General features: G+C 44.5%; 6 protein-coding genes across 6 annotated transcripts; 4 read left to right on the forward strand and 2 right to left on the reverse strand.

Moving 5' to 3' along the window:
* Positions 1-554: 554 nt before the first annotated feature.
* SERLADRAFT_366168 (uncharacterized protein) lies at positions 555-908 on the forward strand (the record flags this gene model as incomplete). The annotated part of the gene is made up of 2 exons (XM_007314595.1): positions 555-668; positions 699-908. 2 exons carry the CDS (start codon positions 555-557, stop codon positions 906-908), a joined length of 324 nt encoding a protein of 107 aa, XP_007314657.1.
* Positions 909-6,652: 5,744 nt separating this feature from the next.
* On the forward strand, positions 6,653-7,024 carry SERLADRAFT_434370 (uncharacterized protein; the record flags this gene model as incomplete). Its single annotated transcript, XM_007314596.1, has 1 exon — positions 6,653-7,024. The coding sequence occupies one exon, from the start codon at positions 6,653-6,655 to the stop codon at positions 7,022-7,024; it is 372 nt and encodes a 123-aa protein (XP_007314658.1).
* A 2,074-nt stretch (positions 7,025-9,098) lies between these two features.
* On the forward strand, positions 9,099-10,421 carry SERLADRAFT_405988 (uncharacterized protein; the record flags this gene model as incomplete). The annotated part of the gene is made up of 8 exons (XM_007314597.1): positions 9,099-9,131; positions 9,379-9,529; positions 9,551-9,572; positions 9,651-9,665; positions 9,851-9,983; positions 10,073-10,159; positions 10,241-10,283; positions 10,414-10,421. The coding sequence occupies 8 exons, from the start codon at positions 9,099-9,101 to the stop codon at positions 10,419-10,421; spliced, it is 492 nt and encodes a 163-aa protein (XP_007314659.1).
* A 1,052-nt stretch (positions 10,422-11,473) lies between these two features.
* On the forward strand, positions 11,474-12,366 carry SERLADRAFT_458875 (uncharacterized protein; the record flags this gene model as incomplete). The annotated part of the gene is made up of 4 exons (XM_007314598.1): positions 11,474-11,644; positions 11,763-11,834; positions 11,896-11,989; positions 12,054-12,366. 4 exons carry the CDS (start codon positions 11,592-11,594, stop codon positions 12,207-12,209), a joined length of 375 nt encoding a protein of 124 aa, XP_007314660.1.
* A 1,450-nt stretch (positions 12,367-13,816) lies between these two features.
* On the reverse strand, positions 13,817-14,455 carry SERLADRAFT_458878 (uncharacterized protein; the record flags this gene model as incomplete). The annotated part of the gene is made up of 3 exons (XM_007314599.1): positions 13,817-13,893; positions 13,941-14,144; positions 14,194-14,455. 2 exons carry the CDS (start codon positions 14,429-14,431, stop codon positions 13,951-13,953), a joined length of 432 nt encoding a protein of 143 aa, XP_007314661.1.
* Positions 14,456-19,250: 4,795 nt separating this feature from the next.
* Positions 19,251-22,349, reverse strand: SERLADRAFT_458884 (uncharacterized protein; the record flags this gene model as incomplete). The annotated part of the gene is made up of 14 exons (XM_007314600.1): positions 19,251-20,254; positions 20,311-20,333; positions 20,388-20,438; positions 20,496-20,573; positions 20,627-20,770; positions 20,831-20,946; positions 21,001-21,429; positions 21,497-21,533; positions 21,582-21,613; positions 21,666-21,855; positions 21,910-21,928; positions 21,979-22,094; positions 22,145-22,156; positions 22,220-22,349. The coding sequence occupies 14 exons, from the start codon at positions 22,305-22,307 to the stop codon at positions 20,024-20,026; spliced, it is 1,566 nt and encodes a 521-aa protein (XP_007314662.1).
* Positions 22,350-22,535: the final 186 nt, after the last annotated feature.

Consider the following 22,535-nt stretch of genomic DNA (forward strand, 5'->3'; position numbering starts at 1 on the left):
ATAACCATTGGAGCATCAATGACATCAAAGCAATTTAGGCTCTGCAGTCAGCTTGGGACACTATCTATCCTGATATTCAACACATAATCACAATACAAGACCCAATATATCTTGTGGTAAGTCCAAACCTCTTGACTTGCTTTTTGTCTCATTTTTTTCACTGCCTCTTAGGCCTCTCAGCATCTTTCAGAGTGGTGCAGTGGTCTTGGCTCAGCTGCCATGGCCACAGTCGAGCATTTCTTTGAATCCAATCCTGCTTATAACACTTATCATGCCTGTCAAGAATTTGCTAGTGAAGTCCTCAATGGCTTCACATATCTCTATGAAGACTTAGAGGATGATCCCTTGGTATGTGCTGTTATGATAGATAATATTACGCTGACCTATTGTTTTAGGAATTCTGAGGCATCTTTTGGTCACTATTTGTCCTACAAACCTTTGCGGCCCACCTTGGGGCAATCAGCACATCTGTTGATGTTCAAGCATTACAAACTGACAGGTTGTCTGGTAATGTGACTAACATCAGGAAGTACCCACCAGTAGGGGCATTAGCAATGAGTGCAGCTACTGTGGAGCATTCATTTACTATGTGGGCTGAGAGGAAAATCAGCTGGGACCCCCCAGTAGCTCAACCTCAAACAGGTGCTGAAGCACAGAAAGTCAACCTGGTTTAAGAACTCAATAAGGTGACTGGCAAGAAAACCAGCAGCTATGTGACATTTTCTGACACAAACTGGGGTGAAGCAAGTCACTATTATAGCACATCTATCAAAGGGCTTAAACTGAAGACATTGAATGATACAGTGACAAAAGCAAGTGCTTACATCACTGGAAAGGGATGGTCCAAACAGTTGGTCATAAGTGGGGATGGGGATGTTGACCCTCAAGCCTGTCTTGTTGACATTTAAGATGTACTGTGTAAGTTTTCTATGTATGTCTGACCTCATATTCACACTTATTTTTCTCCATCGCTGATAGCAAATATATTTAGATTTTCCTTAACTCCTTGCCCAGTGCAAACATTTTGGTAGTAATTGTGTATGGAACTATAATCCTTCCTTTACAATTTATAGTACTGTTTTTTCCCCCCTTTTGTTCTTATTCTCATTCAAAGCTACTGGTTTCTGATCTTGAATATAATTTGTTTTTGTTTTAGAGGCTAGTTTTTGATATCTTATGGAATTTTCAAGAATTAATAAGTTTGTTTAAAGTTGTACTAAGTGAAGTTCAAGAAACCAACAGTCCTTAATCAAACTTTTTTCATCTTGAAAAGACATAAGGTCCCCTGGCACAAAACCAGTCTTAATGCCTTTGATAATAAATCTAAGTGAAACTACAATAGATATCAGTTTAAGGTGATTTCTAATAAATGTAATGTAACATACCTCAGCTGCTGACCAAGAGGCTATAGAAATGGCTGAGGTATTCCTATACTAACCCCCCTACTACTTATAGTTGGAGGTGCTACTCACTGTTGATGATGAGAACTGCTGTTAGAAAACCACACACAAAAACAAAGTAACACACAATCCTCCCAGATTCCACAGAACTTGTGTATGGGCTTTGCCTCCTAGAGCAATGGAGTGGTCTGGTTGTTTGTGGGGTGGTACGTATAATGATTGTTCAAAGTAAAACCCAGGGATATATGGGTGTGGGTTTTGAGGAGGAGGGATAGTTGGAAGATAAAGATAGGGGCTATATGGTGAGTATAGACAAGCACTACCTTGCTAATCATAGCACAAGGTAGGTTTGAGAATGACAAAATGACAAGGTGATAAAGTTCCCAGTGATAGCAGGCTCCTGATGCACAGACTGTAGTGCTCAGAAGGACTCTAATTAAAAGGGATAGCAATGACTTCAAAAATGACGAGTGACGATGACAGCAGATAACAGTAATAGCAGTGGAAAGTATTGTGACCACACTGGATCACAAGTAGCAGAGAGTAGTGAACTTGAGATTAGAGAAGAAGTCTGGATTGTGATTTCTTGTTTTGTTTTACAAGGTAAAGTACAGGGGTTTATATAGTAAAAGAAAGGTAGGCTATGCACAGTATAGCTGCGCAAAAAGAATGAGAAAGAACATGAAGGAAGGAATGTACGCTGATGAATCCTGCATAGGTAGTACAGGATAAGATTGTCAAAATAAAGAAAAGAAAGAGATAGAACAATGAATGCTGTGTAAGTAATGTCACAGGTTTGTACAGCCATAAAATAAAGTCCAATAGCAGAAAGAGAGCAAGAAAATCATGATGTCATGGGAAGATGCAGTAAAAAAAGGGCAAGGCAAAACAATTTCAGTATCAATACAGTTCCTTTATTGTCAGTCAGGCATTCTAAAAAAATATGTGTCCATAAAAATGATTCAAAAATCAAAATTAATCACACTGTAAATGAATGTTCTGCTGAAAAAAAGAAACTGGAGCCACCGGTCCACCACCTAGTCCAAATACAATAGTTCCATGGCCTTACCAATGGACTGGTTGTATTGGACCACCTGGTCAAACGAGGGAGGGAGGGGAGTAGTTCCAATCTGGAACAAATGTGTCCCAGACAGTGTGTGGTAAGTGTAGCTGTAGCAAAGACAATGGACAAAGGATAAATGTACCCAAGTGAATGGGACAGCAATGTACATAGGCAACACAAGGGGATGAACCTTCTCCAGCTCAAAAACTACCCACCCACGCTCCAACCAGGCAAGACAAGCGACCAATAATTTGATAGTATACAATGGAAGATCAACATCATGAAGATGGACCTGTTGCCCAATTTGGACCAGCAGCCGGGGCTTTGCTGATATCGGAGCAAGGAAGAGGAGTAGGAGGAGGGTGGAGATGACAAGGAAGTAGACTAGAATAGGTAGCCAGAAATGACTGTCTGGTGGTGGGGCTAGGCAAAGGAAGGGGAGTAAGGGAGAACAACAAAAGTGAGGGCGCAATGTGTAGCCAGTGGCAACGCAAAAATTTGCCAAAATGCCAAAATGTGGAAAATACCGAATGGATGTGAGGCAATGATAAACTATAACAAAAACGAAACCTGTCTCCTTCTGCACTTGCAGGGAGTAAGAGGTTCAATGAGCTTCAGGTCGACAGACGCTAGTAAATATAGCGAGTAGAGGACTTGGGAGGTAGGCTCAAGGGTTTCGGTTGAGGAGTAAAGCGGGTAAATTCAGTAATAGAAAACTAAGGAACTATACATGAATAGGTAAGGCTTTATATAGTGAACTGTTCATCCCTCAGACCGAAAGGAGAGTAAATGAAAAGTGGTCTGAGGAATAAATTGTCCAATAAGAAAAAGAGAATAACTATTGTACGACTTTAGCTTGATTAATCAGCGGGTGAGAGAATTGTACTAATAATAGATGTTTGTTACGCATGTTCAGGAACTGTATCCTCATGATGAGGTACGATCCTGATCAAAGTGTTTATTAGTATATCCAGGCCTTAATGGGGCTTGGAGCTGGTTGGTGAGATGCCTACTATCAGTCCCTACCCATTGTGCTGGCTGGCTGGGAGTGATACCCAGTCTCTGATCTGTGATATAAAGTGGTAACGGTGGTTAAGAAAGCCTGTGAGGGCTATGAGAAGTAAGATGGCAAATAATACCTCTAGTCCTAGAGCCAGAGGTGTAATGGGAAAAGTGTTCGAGAACCAAGACATAGAGAAGATAAGAAAATAATAAAATGGTCCTTACAACGGAAAGCAAAGGTGAGCACAACTTGATTGCCTAATAGAGGTGGTACTGATCAGCCACAAGTTTGAAAAAAGCAATATTGATTACTATTCCACATGGCACTGTGCCTGTGTGAATATTTGCTTCATTATTGACACCTGTCCATGCTACCAATCAACTTTGGTGCATGACATTGGATGGCGCAGGGAATTAATGTGGCTTATAGGCACATTAAAGATGAACATGGGATCCAGATATTGTCTAATTGTGCTCAAGAGATTAGATTATTCGGCTTGAAGCTCTTCAAGCATTTGCAGAAGGACAACGTAGCCCCACCAAATTGGGGTCAGATCTCCACTTGGGGCAAGGACTTTGTGAGGACACAGATAGCCCTTAACTTCTATGAACTTTGTCTCTGCAAGTCACACTGGAAGACCAATCACCTTGTTACTCAAATTTACCCCAATTGGTATAGATGTCACGTCCTAAGGATCAGGCTACCTCAACACAAGAACAAGGAGGAAGACTCTGATTGGATTAATGAGGAGGTTTTTGGTGAGGTTATGTAACAACCAAGAGTTAGTTACTCTGGCGCACACAAGAACACACTATAAAGAAGATGTTGAGGGAGTGGTTACCCCTTAAGCTGCAGAGAGTTTGTTGGTATACAACAGGAGGACTCGCTGAGTCCTTCCCCATGTATTGCTCTTGTATATATACTAAAATACATGAGGTACTGTACAGTTGTAAATAAAGTTCAAAGTCCAATGTCTAGCATGTGACCGGTCACATGATGAGTCTAGACACTGGTCAGGTGATATGTCACATGACTGGTCATGTGACTATGAAAAGTTGAAAATGTAAAGTAAAGTAAATGGTCACATGACTGGTCATGTGACTTGGAAAATAAAAGTAGAAGTACAAAAGTGAAGCATAAGTAGGTGCTGGTATGTCAATTGTAACAGGTTACAGAGATTGATTCTGCAATGTACATATTTTTCTTCTTCTAATGTACAGTACTAATAATGTATCTAGCGTTTCTATGCAACACAGCACTTCAAATAATGTTGCTTCTAGTTCATCATCAGTTTGCAAGTCCGTTGAGAAGACTACTACTAGTGGATCAGCAAAGTCTTGACCTTTGAAAGCTCACACAGCATAGTAAGCCTATTCATATATTCAGGTATAATATTTCCTGATATTGTTATAGTAACTACTATGGTACAGATTGGTTGAAGAAAAATCCAGGAGGTACCTGCAATGAACTTCAGCTGGCTTTCAAAATCTTGTCAAAGGAGAAAAAAGAAGTAAGTCAGTCTCTTTATTGTTTCGCTTAAATTGATGTCTTGTAGGAATATGAAGCAAAAGCACTTGTTGGTTGGGACATATGTATCATTTTTTGTACTAATCATACTTATTATTATTCAGGCCTCTCAAAACCCTCTCCACAGGCTGCTAAAAAAGCTCCAAACACCAGCAAGAAGACATAGGTTTATGTGTTCTTTTTTCATTGGTTTTTTATGTTTGTTTAGTTTTGTACCTGTATTAGTTATATGCATGTGAATAGAAATATATTGATAATCATATAAAACTGCCCTGAAACATGAGAACAACTACATCTATATAGGTATAAGGAAAACATTAGATTTGTTGTCAGAATCCTGCCATTTGTCTATATAAATCAATATATTCCATTTATTTCCATATACCTCAATACAACGCCAAAATATCAGGTGACCAAGTCATTTTTTTTTTTTGCTTTATATAGATATATACATATTTCTATGGACTTATACAGATTGACTTTTCAATGGGCATCGGGATCCATGATGCGCATGACACTCTTATCTGACTAGAATGTGACTGGCATGTGATGCATGTCACATGTCACATTTTGACAGGCGTAATGTTTGACTGATCAATCCATCAATGACGACTCAACAGAGCTTGAAGATGAACGGCTCTCAGCAAAGCTCTTGGGCTTTTTCTTCTTCACCGTTTCTTTTTCCACAATGTATTTGACACAATAGCAAGTATAATTGTTGGCCAAAGTAAGTTTTTATCTGCCTGTTTATATCTAGGTAATGGAATCCATTCAACAGTGACGCCTCAAGATGCCTTCCCACTATGCCCCCCCATACATCTGCCTGAGTTCCTTGATTTCCTCAGCACTGTTCTCATGAACCTTTTCTACCATCCGGTTAGCTTCAGTGTATATAGTCTTGACCATCTGTTCCTCCACTCCTGGCATTACACACATGCCATCTGCTGAGATTATTGCAAGATTGTCAAGCTCATTGATGCCCAGCAATATTAGCATAGGTTCTAAGGCAGTGTACCTTCCCTCAGGCTTGCGTTCATCAAGTTTACAAAGCAACTCACTAATTGCGGGGTACTGGATAGAGTGTGTTCTTTTGTCAATGTGGTTGTTATACTGCACTGATTTGTTACATATTCTTCTGACTTAGCTTACCATTTCCTGGCAATTTTAGGATGTAAGTGGCCTGCTTTTGTGGCACGTTTATTTATCTTGCATTGTGCCAATTTCTGATATTACAATTGTTTGGTTTTAGCAACAAATGTACAGGTGACCAAAAGCTTACAATGGCATCCTTCCTTGCCTTCCTTTTCTGTTGTGCTCCAAGTTCATCATAGAGGACTGGACATTTAAGAGATGCTAGACCAGAGAAGATGTTTGGATGGAAGTTCTGGGGTGCTCTAATATATGGGGGACATGGTTGCCTATAATAGTAGGTGTCTTTGTACGCTAGCCCAGAGGTAACAAGCTATCTGGGAAGATGCAGGCCTGTTGTAGTGAGGCAGTTGTTGCAATCCTCTATATGTCTGCCATCCGTCAGCATTTGTGGGGCACCGAGATCAATATTATAGAATATCTGTTTGGTCCCACAAACAAAAATCCACGTATAGACATTGCTTCTGAGTTTAAAAAAGTTCACACACTTCTTTATTCTCAACCACCATCATGATGAAATCCCTCTCTCCTGCTCAAAAGAACCGGATTCTTAACCTCCTTGATGTGGTCAAACTGCTCACTTTATTGCCTCTACCACTGGTGTCCATGTCTCTACCATCTCTAGACTTTGCTCCAAGGAGCGTTCTGAGCTTCAAAAGTCTGTTGGAGGTTGTCCATCTAAGCTTTCTCCTGCCAATGTCCACTATGCCATGCATCTCATCTCCACTCGCAAGGCAGAAAATGCTGTCTAGATACCAAAGCTCTTACCAACATCATCAACCAACCTCTCTCCCCAAACACTGTCTGCCAGCACTTGAAAAAGACTGGCATGAAGGCTGTGGTCAAGCAGAAATGCCCTCTTCTCTCTGCCAAGCATTGTAAGGCTAGGTTGGAATTTGCTTATGCTCACAAGGACTGGACTGTGGAGGATTGGAAGAAGGTTGTATGGTCTGATGAGACCAAAATCTATTGCCTGGGGTCAGATTATTAAGAACAAAGCTTGAAGGAAGTGTCTAACCACTTGCTGAGAGCAATCAGGGAATGGAACTAGAGTCCAATGTGAGTAACTATATTATTAGAGAGTATGACAGGTATACAGTACCTAGAGTCCAATGTGAGTAACTAGAGAATAGGAAGCATTGGACTCTGCAGTACTGTCCGAAAGTTTTGTAAACAAAGGTAAACAAAGTAGCCACAAAGGCGAAATAATAGAGAACACAATCAATAGTGAATGATAGAAGAATAGATAGAGAAAGGAATGAAAATATATAGGTAGCACAAAGGTGCAGAATCACCAAAACTAACACAGATGGACACAAATAGGTGTGGAAAAAGCCAGGTGAGGGGCTCAGTGATAGATTGGTACAGGGAACTGTTGAGTTTGGAGGATGTTCCATGATGATCTGGGGCTGTATGACTTGGGAGGGAGTTGTGTATGCTGCTAGAATTAATGGTAGGATGGATGAAGACCTTTACCTTCAGATTTTGAAGGATGAGCTGCTGAACACCCTCCATTATCATGGTCTCAATGCTCCTGACATCAACTTTCAGCAAAACAATGACCCCAAGCATACCTGCAAAAAGGTCAAGGAGTGGCTAGATGAGTAGGAGTTTAGAACTATAGTGTGGCCTGCAGTCTCCTGACCTTAATCCTATTGAACATGGGTGGGGTTATCTCAAGAGGAGGCTTGCAGAGTATGAATACCCTCCTAATAGGATGAAGGAGTTGTGGGAGAGGATTCAAGTGGAGTGGGAGAAGATAGCAGTTGCAGAGTGTTGAGCTTGTGGCTGATTTAAAAAAAATAATCACACACACAAGATTTGAACTCTCAACCTGTTGGTCCACTTTTTTGCTGACCAATTAATCTACAGCCACATACCACACATTTATCCACTACACCATAAAGGCTTACAAAACATACTATACATGTGCAATATATTGACCTTTTATGGACTTGTCATTTTTTTTACACATTGTCACAACTTATACTTGGATAAAGCATTACTATAAATATGTACTATGGTCTTAACAGCTATATAGGCTATTAGAGTTATAAGAGCCATTATAATGCCTTGGCTAGCTATATAACATTATGCATGTGTGCTCAAACTTATAGTACTATAAGAGCTATAATAGCACAAATAGTATTGCCTCTGCTATATAGCCAAAGTGTTTTTCCTGATGTATCTCTGAAATAATCCATTATTTCATTTGTGATTGAATTGATGTAAGTTGCTAAAGGCATCTGGGAGAGAACTGAGTATAGTCCTTATGTCCAAACACCTATGCGTTGTTCAACCCGCAGGGATCAACCAGGGGATTCAGAAGAAAGTGCTGAAGACTATAATGGAGTGGGTCTGCAGGTTTGCAAATAAGTCCGCAGGTCCGCAGGTCAGTTTGCAGAGTCCGCACTTTTAAGTCTAAACGGAGCAGATACGTCACAGCAAGTTATGATCTTGCTGGAAAGGCAATAATACAAGTGTGGGAGTGATAATATGAGCTGAGGATGAATATAGAGTGGAGAATACAACACTGGAATGACTCCTGAGAGTCCGCATTTTGGGTCTATACAAGCAGAGCATCACAACAAGCTCGGCGCTTTGTGGAAAATCTTTGGTAAATATGGCTGTGGGTCATCTACAACAATTCTGAAGCAACTATGGTGACTTATTCAGACAAATTCTGAGTATATGGGGGATCAAAAGATAGAATTTTTTCCTTTTGGAAGTACAGTTTTATAGCAGTACCAAAAAGGAAATAGCAAATCCTGCTAGTCCAACATCCAGACAGTTCCATACCATGAGGGACAACTCCTATATTCCATAAAAGGAAAGGGGTAGTTGATCCATGGACAGTCGTAATACTCTGGAGTCCATGTGGAGTCTTGCACGTGTGCGGAGTGTTGAGTTAGCTCCTCGTCCGACGGGTCCGAAGTCCGAAAAGTGCGGACCCTATATGTCCGCAAACGCGGACTCTATGGACTGTTGTGTATCAATGCATGGTTTATCATAAAACTGGATTGATATGTTGGGAAATAAAGGGATTACTATGCCAGCGTCTAAGTCAACTCTACATTGAGCATGTACAGGCAGAATATGCTTTATAAAGGCTATCTAGAACTCATTCACTTCCTCCCCTTTGTGAAATGTAAAGTTATGCGCCCAGACCCTTCGGAACTGGAGGATTTTTTCAGGATCCATTTACAAGAAAGCTTTATATTAATTGAATCTTTCAGCTACAAAGAGGCGCAGATGGTGCTAGAGGAGATGATGCTGGAACCTTGAAGTACAGTGTTGTTGGGTGGTTGACTCAGGCCTTCCATCCAATTGACCCTCCTTTGCTGACAAATACGAAGGACAATTGTGGGTTCAAACATGATGTTACAGGTGAGCTCTTGTGCCCTGTAGATTATGACTGGAGTCAAGCTTTGTAAGTTTTTATTATCATCTGTAGCTTTGGTGTGCTCACTAAGATAAAACCAGCATGAAAAGAAATATTTGTGAACAGCATCCCAATTATATTGTGAGCACCAACTCATGGCCGACCTTTATGTATGACATAAATGAGTACATCCCCAAAAATCCCGGTTGTGGACTTTTTCAGTTGCATTGGCTCATTAAAGTTGGTGAATTAGTCATGTTAAATCAAATGCTGAGTCTAAAACAGGCTTTTAAATCAATATTCACATCACCATCATCTGCGCATAGTGAAGAAAACAAAGGTGCATCTTCCAACTCAATATGCCAACACAAATCTTCTCAGGCTATGAAAGGACATATTGCATCTCTGCTAGGGAAAAAACATGTCAAACCTTGTGCCATTGCATATGTGGCTGTTCAGGTACAGTCACTTACTTTTTTGATTCAACACCAACTAAGGGCTACTTCTAGTTTCATTTCACTCTCTCAAGTGTTACATCTTGGTGTCAGTTTGACGGTGATTTCAATCTCAAGGAGTTTTATAATAATATCCTTCATTGGTTTGAGGGTCCTTGCAATAAGGTCCACAAAGTGCGAGTAGGTAACTTGCTTCTTTGGTGGGACTGGTACATCTCTTGCTTCTTCCCTATCACGTGCCTTACTAACTTGTTCCCATAGAAAGGTCTTTGGCCAGGATTGAGAGATTACAGTTCCGAAGGAGGTTTGTCAAAATCTGTCTGTTGCGCACTCCAGTGCTCAGCACAGGAATCATCTATAGCTAGTTATCATGAGTCATCTGGAATTACTATTTTAATAATGATGTGTACTGTTGGTTTACAACTCTATTATAGATGCTTAAATATAAGGATATTTTGTATATTTCATATATGAGGACTACAGTCAGATACTAATGTGAAAGGAACCATGTTTTGTGGTTACTAGTATTATGTACCATTCTTGTGCCAAGTCTTCTGTGTAATAAATATGGCTATTGCTTGTATGAAAGTACAGTTACAAAATATCATTTTACAGAAGTATAATGTCTTTTCAAAGCCTACAAGTTTGACATATATGTTCAATTCAAACAGATCTTGCCACATGTGACAAAACTTTTTATAGCAATGAGTTACTGGTATTATGTACCATCAATGCACCAAATCTTCTGTGTAATAAATATGGCCACTGTTTGCATGAAAGTACAACTACAAGTTATAATTCTAGAAAAGTATAACATCTTTTCAAAGTCTACAAATTTGACATATATCTTGAATCAAAACAAATCTTACCATGCATGATAAAGTTTTTGATAGCAAGGAGTCACTGCTATCATATCCCATCATTATGCCCGGTCCCATATGTAATATATATGGCCATTATTCACATAGACGTACAGCTGCAAGTCATTATTTTATGGAATTACAATGTCTTTTCATAACTCATAAGTTTGATTAGGGTGCTTATTTGAAGTAAATTGTTTTATGTGCCATATTACAGTGTACAGCACAACATCATTGTGACTATACCACTCCTCAACTCCAAAGTCCCTATGAAATATTTCTGGCTGGTAGCTATATATAATTACAATTTTCAGCAATCATGATACAACAGTATAGAGTCTCCCTATAAAGCAGAATTGCTATTATCCTTGAGAAGACTAGCACTAAATGTGAAATGTTCTATGACTTTGTCAAATGCAGTAATGATTGGAAATCAGACATGTCATTCGAAAAATATATTGCAAATTCTTTCAGTATTGTAATTTTTAAGCAAATTGCTATCAATTGTCAAGCTAGTTGTGCTGTATATGAAGATACAACACATTGTAGTTGTTGTTGCAATAATTGCAGCTATTGTAGCAATTGCACTTATTACATGCTCAATCCATGGTATTGTGGGAATATCCATATCCTTGGTTCACTGATGACACTCGCCGACGCTGTGCGAATTTAGGTCAAATGCAGGATTTGTTTGGCGCCACCACAAAACTTGACATCTTTCCAGTCAGTCACTGAGCAACCTCAAAAATCCAATGGCAGTCCCACCAATGCGAACAAACGAGCCATCGGTTTGGCAAAAATGTAAGACAGAAACTAATCATGTTTGACCAAAGGCACGTAACTGACATCGACCTTGTACAGTGAAGTAGAAAAACCTTTCCGCGTTATGTCCTTCTCTTTTTTCTGACTGGGTTCAATTCCAGGATGGGTGCTATGATGGGAGGAGGTGTTGGATTGACGATAGGTTTCATATTTGGGTCATATAGTATCCTTCGGTGCGCCTTTTTCCTCGCTCCGTTTAGACACACTGGGAGTATTCACACAAACACACTCCAGAGGCGGCGCTGGACCACGAGGTTTCATGGCCACACTCTCCCAATACATGCTCAGCAGCGCGGCGACTTTCTCTTTCTTCCTTGCCATCGGATCTGTGAGTCTGTCCGCTGGGCCATTAAACACCTAACATATATCATTTCCCACCTTTTTCTCTCAAGGTCATACGGAATGACGCATTACTGCCACCACATATGCAAGCTGCCCATGCTCAGTTACTTGCACCCATGATCAGGTCAAGGGCCGACGGGATGACACTCATGCGAGCAAGGTGGGAGACCGAAAAAAGACGGGAGGATGTGTGGAGAAGCAACTAGATCATCGACTACTGCTAAGTACTATCGCTCGTTTTATACAACATTAATACTGGCATCGTGATCATATTGCTACTCTTCATCTTGGTCTGCCAGAGGCCAGTGATGAACGGTCTCGGGTGTACATCTGGCCCTTTGATATGCAGGACCTTACTGAAAATGACTGACCCTCGATGGATCGTGTGCAACGTAGGACACAGGAAATCAATTCCTTGTCCAGTAAACAAACAAAAGCCCCAGGCGCATGTATAACGCGACTCGTTCCATGGACGAGGTGGAGGCTTGAAAAGACTAAGGAAGATGGTAACTAGACGTGAATACCATAAAGCATATGATGTACCTGATCAACACATCCCGTTAACCAATGCGGGACATGATCTTCTCCCAAAAGCTGGGCCAGAACTTTTTGAATCTGCTGTGCTTCAATTTCGAAGCTCGAACACCGCAAACGTCCACCAGGGACGGCGTGTACGCCAGATTATAAGGGCCTGAGATAGTAGGACGTTGTGGCACAGTTGTCTTCTTGAGACATTGGGTCAACCATCTGTGCGCTTTGAACTTGCTCTTCCGTGGAGATGTGGGTGGTGAGGTAGGTGGAATGGAGTCATAGTCATAGTGTATGGTAGGTGCGTCCACGAATTTTACTGAAGGAGCAGAACGTTTCTTCCCCGATATTGTCGTAGCCGTAGAAAGATATGAATGTCGGGTCACAATAGACTTTGCAGGGACAGTTCGAGTTTGGGTTGTTGAACACGATGCTATGGAGGTACTTGACCGTGAGCGTTTGAGAATGCCATTGATCTGTGACCACTCTTGGTGACATGAAGGAGTGGCAGGAGATTCTGATGGCAACGGCTGCTCGAAGAGTAAGCTTTTCGTTCGAGCTGGAACCTCGTCTCCATCTGGTAGCTGCATCATTCGTTGAGCCACTCTATGTCATATAGCTCTGTCAAAGAAATCGGCATACCAGAACGCATCGCAAACTCTGTGGCATCGTCGGATACTCGTCTTTCGGTTCAAAGTCGGGTACCGTGTCCTGACAACGCGAAGAGAGATGAGTCGAGATGGTCGACGTCGACGTGGTTCTTCATGCTCACCAGAATCTCAATCAGAGTGTCAACTGGAGATATATCGGCCAACGACTAGACACAAACATATCTCAATCGACCCTGGGGAAAGACTGACGGCAGACTCACATTGACAATAGTATCTGTATCTAGCCAGTCAAGCCAAATCTCGTCATCGTTCATGAGTAGGATGGAATCTTGATTCATAGTCGCGTTGGGAGATATCTATGATGTGACGATGTTAGATGAACTACGATCTTACTCCAAAGCAACTCACATAAAGTGCAAGGAATTGAATTTAGTTGTAGTCGCAGTAAAGTGATAAGAGACGGCCTTCTGACCTGCGAGTAAAAGGGCTTTCTACACGTGTAGAACGCCTCATTGCTGTGAAGAATCGGGATAGGTTAAGACACATAAAGATAGAGCTTAGATCATAGGTGAGTCATTCGACCAGCAGGAAAAGGCGTGTACTGGAGATTTGCCGAAGAGATGTCAAGTTCTCACGTGGAGAAAAGGACCGGTGATGCGGAACATGAGGGATATGAATAATACTAGCAATTGAACTCTAGAATTGCACAGAAATGTAGAGTAATAAACAGAGGCAACGTATGTAAAAGAGCCTACTGAAATATGAGTTGAGACAAGCCGGGATGCGGTAAATACGTACAATATGCGACCTATATTTTGAAAGGTGTATCGACATGCATACCGCTCCATATACCTCTTGCCGCCTGGGATGTGCTTTCAACGATATTGTTCTTCTTCAGTGGCTTTATTTTTGCACCGGAAGAATCCAGGAGCAGCTGAATTTTTCTCTGAATTCCATTTACTTCGAAGCCCTGGAGCGGAACGACTTTGTCTCGACCGTTCGCTGCGATGATGGGTGAACACGAGTATGTGATGGGAGCGTATGCCCTTACCGTATAGTCCTCGTGCTATTGGCTCGTGGCCGTTGCGTTGTTTGACTACAAACTCGACATGAGGGTTCTGCCGGGCGAGGTGCTCGATGTCATTTGCGAGGAAGGTACGGGTGTTTGTTGATGATGGATAGTTCTGACAGTACTCGAGGACTACTTTTCTTATGTTGGGCACGAAGGCGACATGGCCGTTTGCTGGATACGAGCGCAGCTGAGCCCTGAGGATATGTTTTGTGGCCATGGGGGAGAGGAGGGCAGCCACCGCGGAGAGTGAAAAGTGGGGGGAGTATTTGGGCGGAGAGTGAAAAGGGAGGTGGGCTTGGAAGTGTGGTGCAAGTTGTCGCCGCTGAACCAACTCGTGAGCAATATTTCTATTTCGCCACGGACGCGTCGAGCAAAGGTCGCGTTCTGCCTAAAAGCCACATTCGCGTCCAGATTCGTCGGAACAGGGTCATCTCCATCGCTTTCCTCAAAGCTTATCCAACCATCCTAATGGCAAGGGCTACTCGCTCCACCTTGCAGCACTCACAAAAAGACGACCACAATGGCCTCCCTCATCCCCATACAAAGCTGTCAAAAAAGCGCAAACGCTCTTCAATATCGGGCATCGACGATCAGCCGGCCCACAAGCAGCTTCGCACTGAAACTGACATCAAGGAAGAGGGTGCGGAGGATAATGAAACCATGTCTGAAAAAGATAGTCCTCCATCCTTCGAGCACGCTGGCGATGTTCCCATTGACTCGCTCGTGGCACAGAAAATATTAGATATACTAGAGATGTAAGCATCTCTTGCTCGTCCCACTCTAAATCTGCCTACATTCTACTCGCTTACTCCCACAGGATTGACACCCAAGGTCTGCTCGACCGGGTCTTCCCTCTTCCATCAAACTTTTCAGAACCTTCCACTTCCAAGTCTCAGACCGGATCGTATTCTTTTCGAACACTCCTCAAGGACTCTTCTCGGCATCCACTGTCTGTCCTTCGTGTAAGTTCTTATCGTTGCTGTAGAGTCCACTGATGGGCTGATCATCATCTAGTCCGCGGTGCAACATCTGCTTCCCATATCCTACCATCCACGTTCTCGTCCCTTGTCACCAGCTGCTCAGCAGCTTCGTTTTTGTGATTTAGCTCTTTCTCTTCTAGATCAGGCCTCCGTCCATCCTACATCCTTCCCTCTTGACCTCGAAACCATCCTATCCGACTTTACCGCCGATGCTATCATTGATGACGCCGAGGGCAAATCACAAGCTAACCCCACCTTGGCAGACAAGTCCTCGCTACCGCCACCCGCTCGGCGGTATGCCTTGATGCAGCGCCTGCCATCAGGCAACTGGTGGTCGTCGCTTAATTCAGAGTACGCACCTCTCGATGGTAAAGGTTTGAAAGATCTATCTACTGCACATGCAGAACTGGTCGCCGTTCTCCCATCTCCATCTACAATGACCTACAAGTCTGATTCGACTTCGTCAACTTTAACACTGGTAGATACTCCTGTGCCTTCTACACTGGGCTCCTACACGTCGAAAAAACCACCAGGACCCAAAATGAAGCTGCCTGAGCCACGTCGTATAAGCTGTGGCTCATTTTTGCACTATGGACCGTATGCAAGCTTTGCCCCGACATTTGATCAAGAAGGCGTAGAGATTGGACGGGCGGCTCTCGGCGAAGTTATATGGAGATGGGAAGGGAGCAAGAAGGCGTGGAACAAGGAAGTAGAAGACATGCCACCCTCCCATGTAGAGGACACTGCAATGGAATCTCTCACAGATTCTGCTCAGCCGCTGACTGAACCCAGTGAGGCTGAAGTGTCTGTGGCTAGTGTTCAGAACTTGCCCTCCGACAAGAACACGGATGTGGACGAGTTGGAAGGTCTTCTATCTTCTGATCAGGTTTCCGGAATAAAGGCGGTTCTTGGTAGCCTTGAACTCGAAGATGCAGTACAAGAGCTACTAGAGAGAAATAGAACCGCTTTACGGCGACTAGGTGAATTGCAGACGCTGCGATTGGCCAAGGCTGGGGATACATCTGCCGAAGTTGAGGAAGACTCAGAAGAGTGGGACACCGGTACATACACGTGACCTTGGAAACTTTTTTTCTTCTTGACTAACTTGTTCCTCCTTGCAGCTCAGGGCATTCTGGATTCCCTCGTTTTGCTAGCTTCGTTGCGGCCAAGATCATCTACGAGTGAAGTAGCGCCGCTTGTTCCTTCCGCATCTGCCCTTCGTAAGTTACACCGCACCCTGCCTACTGCTGCCATCCAGGGCTGGTATGGCACCCTACCACCTGGTCGAACGTCTGCTTTACGCGACGATTCGACTCTATACATCAAATCCGGTACCACCGCTCCAGTCACCAGTGCAGCCCCCACTCCCGCTCCAGCGCCTGTCGCAGTAGCACCCCCTACCACAGCTACCCCCGCACAAGCTTATCCCGGATACGCCTATTCCAACTTCAGCACCCCCTTCCGAGGCGGTTACCAATACAAACCAGGCCAGCCGTCTTACTACCCCAGCGCTTACACCGCCCAAGTACAGGGGCAGAACCAGCAGGTACCGGCAGGAGCTCCAGGCTACTACCCAAACCAGCAATACAACCCAGCAGCTGGCCAACACTACTCATATTCGTCTTGGTACTACCAGCAGCCTCCTCCGCCGACCCCACTCACCGCCGCAACGGGCGCAGCGAACTCTGGGCGCGGTACACCCCAGCCAGGAGCCGTCGGTACGCCTAGTACGATGCCAACGAGTTATGCAGGTTTTTTTAATGCGGCTACACAACCTCCTCCAGCGCAGCAGCGTGCGGTGGCTAATACTGTGGTGACTGCAGCTACTGGGAAGCCTCCTCAACAGAACGCGGGAGTGACTTGGGCGGCTAGCGGAAATGCCGGGCAACCGGGATATGTTGCGCCTACGTTGCCACCGCACCTTAGGGGTATATCGCAACCTGGGTTGTCGGGAACTTACGGTGGATACCAGCATTCATATTACGGGTATCAACCTACACCCTCTACCGCACGTTAACCTCTAGCCATTTCCCCTGATATAACTGGGTTGTTCTACGCATGAGTTGGTTTCGTATTAAATATACAAGTAGCCGTACAGCTATCGTAATAAAGATTTATGCCAAGACAACTGCAAAAAACTGGTAAATCAAAAACCAGTAATGTGAACCATGTTCCGGGGAACCAAGATGTATTGATACTGCAACTTCGAATTAGGAGGCCATGATCGTATCTTTCCGTCGGGATACAAGAGAAAATACTAAGAAAACAGTGTTACGAACGAACGCGTGTTATCCGTCGGATACATCTAATTTAACCCATAGCCCATCCCTCAGGTGACCGTAACATTGAAGCATGCGAAATACTGAGAATGGGTGTGACAAGTCCGGAGATGAAGGAGTAATCAAAAGCCTTCTCTCAACAAAATGGAACCATTACCGTCCAGCAAGACTAGCATGCCGCTGGACTTTAATGGACCGAGGAGAGGTTTGGAGGCGCTGCGGTGTAGAAGGGACCATATCAGCCAGAGGAGTCGGAAGTGGGTCTACGCAATACGGTATAGACGACCCGAACACAGACACCGCTTCATCACCCGAAGAATGCGTCGTAATAATATTATGGGGAAGACCAACGGCATTGGGAGTGTTGATGCGGACGCGCACGACGCTGGATACATCTTCGAAAGGGTGAGCAATGGAAGTCCGTGTGATAGGAACGAATGAAGACCCTGCACGGGTTCTGAACACCTCCGCTAACGTCCGTGCGTGAGCAGAGCTGGCCATACTTTGTTGAGTGTGCACGCGGGATCGTGCGCGAGTGCGCTCGAGCTCGTCTTCTTCGTCAGTCGAGATCTCGTTACCATCAGCATCTAGGCGTGCTGATGAAGGACAATACCTTGTCAAAACGAGCTTTGATTCACCTAGGGAGAAAAAAATGTACGCACCCCAGCCTCTTCGGCGCCTTATCATTTCCGATTGCCCAGCGCCTCTTAACGTACCGTGTGGTGACATTCGAGCAGCTGCTCGCGTGGAAACTGGCAAACCCTGCACTTGGTCTTGCTCTTCTCGGGGTCGAGGGAGATGTCGTTGTGCAAGCCCACTGCCATCTGGGTCATTCAATGGGTTCACTTGTCCCCGCTCTTCCCCATTCCCATTGAGCCGACTGCGTGTATAATAATTTTCGTATGAAAAATTTCTATCCATCATTGAAGAAGTCTCGGTTGACCGGACAAGTCCTGGTGGATTAGATGTATTATCAGGATATGGAAGGCCCGCTATCAGGCGCGAACCGAGAAGTGATCTGCCTCCATGTAGGAGTCGAGCTGTACGTGGCCCAGGGGGAGGAGATACAGACGCACTGTTCGCTGGTGGCGGCACACCAATATCTCCCATTGCAAGATACGTATAAAGATCAGGAAAATCAAACTGCGCCTCATTATTTTGAGTGGCTTCTGTATCAGTAGGGCGCACACTTTCCTCTTGCGAGCGTTCACGAGAGCCGGTCAGGCGCGGCCTCTGGCGCGAAATTTCACTGGTTATATTCTCCAAATCTCTAGCAATCTCCGACGTCCGACTACGCAAGACCTGCTCGAGCTGTGCAAGAGTCGACGCAACCTGTTCTGAGCGTTCTGGTGGCGTACTAGTAGCCTGGGATGCGGTCCGGGCAGCCACACGCCTTCCCAGCGTCGTCGCAGCAGAGTCGCCCGTGTTCGTATTCCGGGTCGCTCTATGCGAGCGTGCCATCATCGACTGCAATGCGTCCCAACTATAGCGGGGGGATACGGTGATGTCTGGTAAGGGAGGAGAGTGTCTTTGATTGGCGCGTGAAGAGCGACTGGGTCGCGCAGGAGCTTGTACGACGCTGTCCCTCGCCTGGGGGGTGCTGCTCCTAGCCTCGAAGTTCTCCAAGCCCTGCCTAGCAGGGGCGGGGATGATAGACCTCAGTCTCTGTATGCGCTGGTCGAGGTCAGAATCTGCGCCCAGTTCTCTCGCCGCATTGGTGAGGAGTATCCCAGCATGAGACGGGCCCATGCCGTTGGCTTGGGTGCCCGCATCCGCAGACTGAGAGTCTGGTTCTGTAGGGATAGGCGGCATGCTTTCGAGGAGAGTGGCAAATATATCTCTGAGCTGTCTGTTCCGTACGAATACGACCTCGAGCGCATCGAACAGACGACGGATGGTTTCCTCTTGGGTTTCGGAGCCTTGAGGGAGGAGCAGGCTGGGACTGAGGGGGGTGAGGAATGGGAAGTCTTCCGTGCTTTGAGGGTCTATATCGTTCGAGTCCCTGGCCCTGTTCAGCTCTGAGCTCATGCTACCACTGCCTGTCTAAAGATGCCAAAGGCCACAGAGGCAGACGCAGACCACAGACCTTTTTGCAATCCGAGTCAGAACAAAAGAGAGAATGCAAGCAAGAAATGGAGAAAAGAGACCTTTGAGAGAATTAGTTCAAGGGGTGGACAAAGAAACTGGCTATGTACAGAGCTAAAGAACCTGTGGTAGTCTGGCAGCAAACCGAATGATAGCAAAGGCCGATTCGCTTAAACTCTCATTCCAATTCGGCCCAATTCGGCATCTCGCTCTACCGCTCCTAGATTTGTGTCTGCAGTACCAAAGGCCTACATCGATACCTGTACATAAACTAGTACTACCCCAAATCTATTTTACCGTGGTATGCTTGGTCCTCGACTATCTTTGATAATATGTACAATGTCCAAAGGTTGCCTATTAAATACAGTGATTTTTTGGCCTGTATGAATCTAGTAAAAGTAATCTGAGAGTTAATGATAGGGTATGAGTGGGAATAAGGATCGACTATGGGGTCCAACCGGGTTATTAATCATGGTTATCGCTATCGTCATGTGCTACGTCCTCTGAACTTGGATCTGGCTTCCGCCGACCTTGCTGAGCAAGTTCATGCGGCCCAGCTGGGTAGTACTGCCGCATAAACCTGTTCAACAGTGGATCGGCACCCGTGTAACAAAAGGCAAGCATGACGCAAAGGACAATCAAAGCTGCGGTGACAGAGCATACCGCTGTCCATCCGTGCTTTGCCTTGTCGTAAATCTTCGGATCAAAAAATGTCAAAAATTGCGCCACGACGATTGTCAATCGAGACTAACCTGTCCTCCAATTATAGGGCCAACTGTGTATATAAAAAATGAGTATGTCGCAAGTAAAAATCCATCGTCAAACTCACCAGCAGTACCTATACCAAAGGCGAGATTAAAAGCGCCATAAACATGCGCGTCTGACGTGACCAGCAGTCAATTTCACTAGCTCATCAAATTTGACAAAAAGCACTTACATCCAACTCCTGGAATACTTCGAGAAACTGCTGCCAACTCAGCCGTGACAGGAGGGACCACACCGGCAACAAAGAAACCTATGTAAAAACAGATGTGAGTAGTTACCTTTGCGTAAAGATGTAATACGCACTTTGTAATGCCAGTGCAAATATAAAAAGAACTAGTGACCGCCGAAGTGTCAACACCACCCACCACGGCAAGGCGAGAAGAAGACATAGGCAGGTTAAATAATGTGAACCTTTGCGGTCAGTGTAATAGCCAGCTAAAGGTGACGCTGATAAAATTCAGCGAATTAATAAACGCCCAAAACAAACACAAATCATCATCAACTGACATACGAGGGCTGGAACAACCGCAGCCAGGTACACCAGTCCAACCTTGTAAGAGTCAAAGCCCCAAATAGCTTGCAAATGGAGAGGAAGCGAAGGTTCTTGACTACTATTCACAATTCTGACAGATACGCATCAGTAACGCTGTGCATCTGACAACGTTGATGAACAATACCCATAAACCAGGGCCATGCCAAGAGCAGCCAACGCCCTCGGAGATTGCGACAGTCTTGCGATCACAGTAAGCATAGGGAGTGGTTTGTGACCAGATGCGGGAATGCTTGGTCGTACTTGTCCTGTTGTGTTCAGTTCTACTTCAGAAGGCGTCTTGGGCGAAAGACCGTCGACATCGGAGTCAAAGTCAGATGGCTGAGAAGGAGATGTTTCCTGAGTCGCGTCTCTTAACTGCGGACCATGTGGATCTTCTTCATTCGGAAGCGGGTCGGCTGCAGGATCCACACCCCAGACCATAGCTTCTTTTCTTTCGATTATGAGAAGTCGACCAATAAGGTCTACCGCTGTGCAAATTTCACCAAAGATGAACGGTGCACGAAAACCCCAACGACTGTATAGGATACCACCAGCTGGCGAACCAACCAATAGTCTGAATGAGGCCACAACAGTAAGAATAAGTGACCTGCAACCAAAGACCAGTCAAGAACGCAACCTACCCGACAGATAGACCCATGATTGCAATACCCAATTGCCCTATATACAATCGTTAGGGAAGGAAGAATAATACTCTGGAGTACATACTGCCTATAAAACGTTCTGGGGTAGTTTCGCACCTAATTCGGCTGTGAGTTTTCTATATAAGTACAGTCACAGGAGCCGACTTACAGCAAAGCTAGACCCACGATCCAAACCATGGAAGAACTGATTCCTTGTACTATACGAGCGAGGCACATCACCCAGTACGAGGGAGCTTCCATTAACATAACCTGAGCGCCGAGTAATGTGATTAGACCGATGATGAGGGGGATTCTCCTTGCAGAATAATGTTCAGAGTATATGGCGATTGGAATTGTTGCTGTGGATGAAAGCTAAACGCGAGTTGGTCTAGAGAGGGATGGTAAGGGCTTACATATGACAAGTCCTCCTGACTGTCCAGAAAAAATTGGTAAAATTTTGAAAAAATGAGGAGACTACATACATAGGCGCACAGCAGCCATCCAGTCAGTGCTGACACTTGGTGGTAGCCCAGATGTTCCAGCTGGAATGGTAAAACGGGAATGATGATGGAATATACGAGCAAGTCGGTTGTAATGCCTGAATGGCGGAATGAGAATGGGAAGCACCTGGCAATCTACGATACTCACCAAAACCTACGACTGATTAACGAATGATGGATATTAATAAAATACAAACAAATGATGGTACAGGAAAGAACATACCCACTGTTGCAAACCAAACAGACGACCTCCATTTCAGACCCCAGGGCTTGGATGGTGGGGAGCGAGAGCTCCAAGAGAGAAGGCCCATTGTTGAATGCAGAGAAGTGAAATCTGCAAAGAAAAGGTGGGCGGGGTTGAGAAAGCGAGGATGGCCGGTTCGTCTTTTAGTACATGCTCAAAAGTACACGGGTCATTCGATTCTGGTTCTTATGCAATGCCCAATTCGGATGCTTATGTAAACATGCACACAGTCATCCTCGAGAGTAACGCCCAGGTTATTTTTGTGTCCGCCCGGCATGAATATTAGGCTGATTGC

This window comes from Serpula lacrymans (genome assembly GCF_000218685.1).
Source record: "Serpula lacrymans var. lacrymans S7.9 unplaced genomic scaffold SERLAscaffold_3, whole genome shotgun sequence".
Lineage (NCBI taxonomy): Eukaryota > Fungi > Basidiomycota > Agaricomycetes > Boletales > Serpulaceae > Serpula > Serpula lacrymans.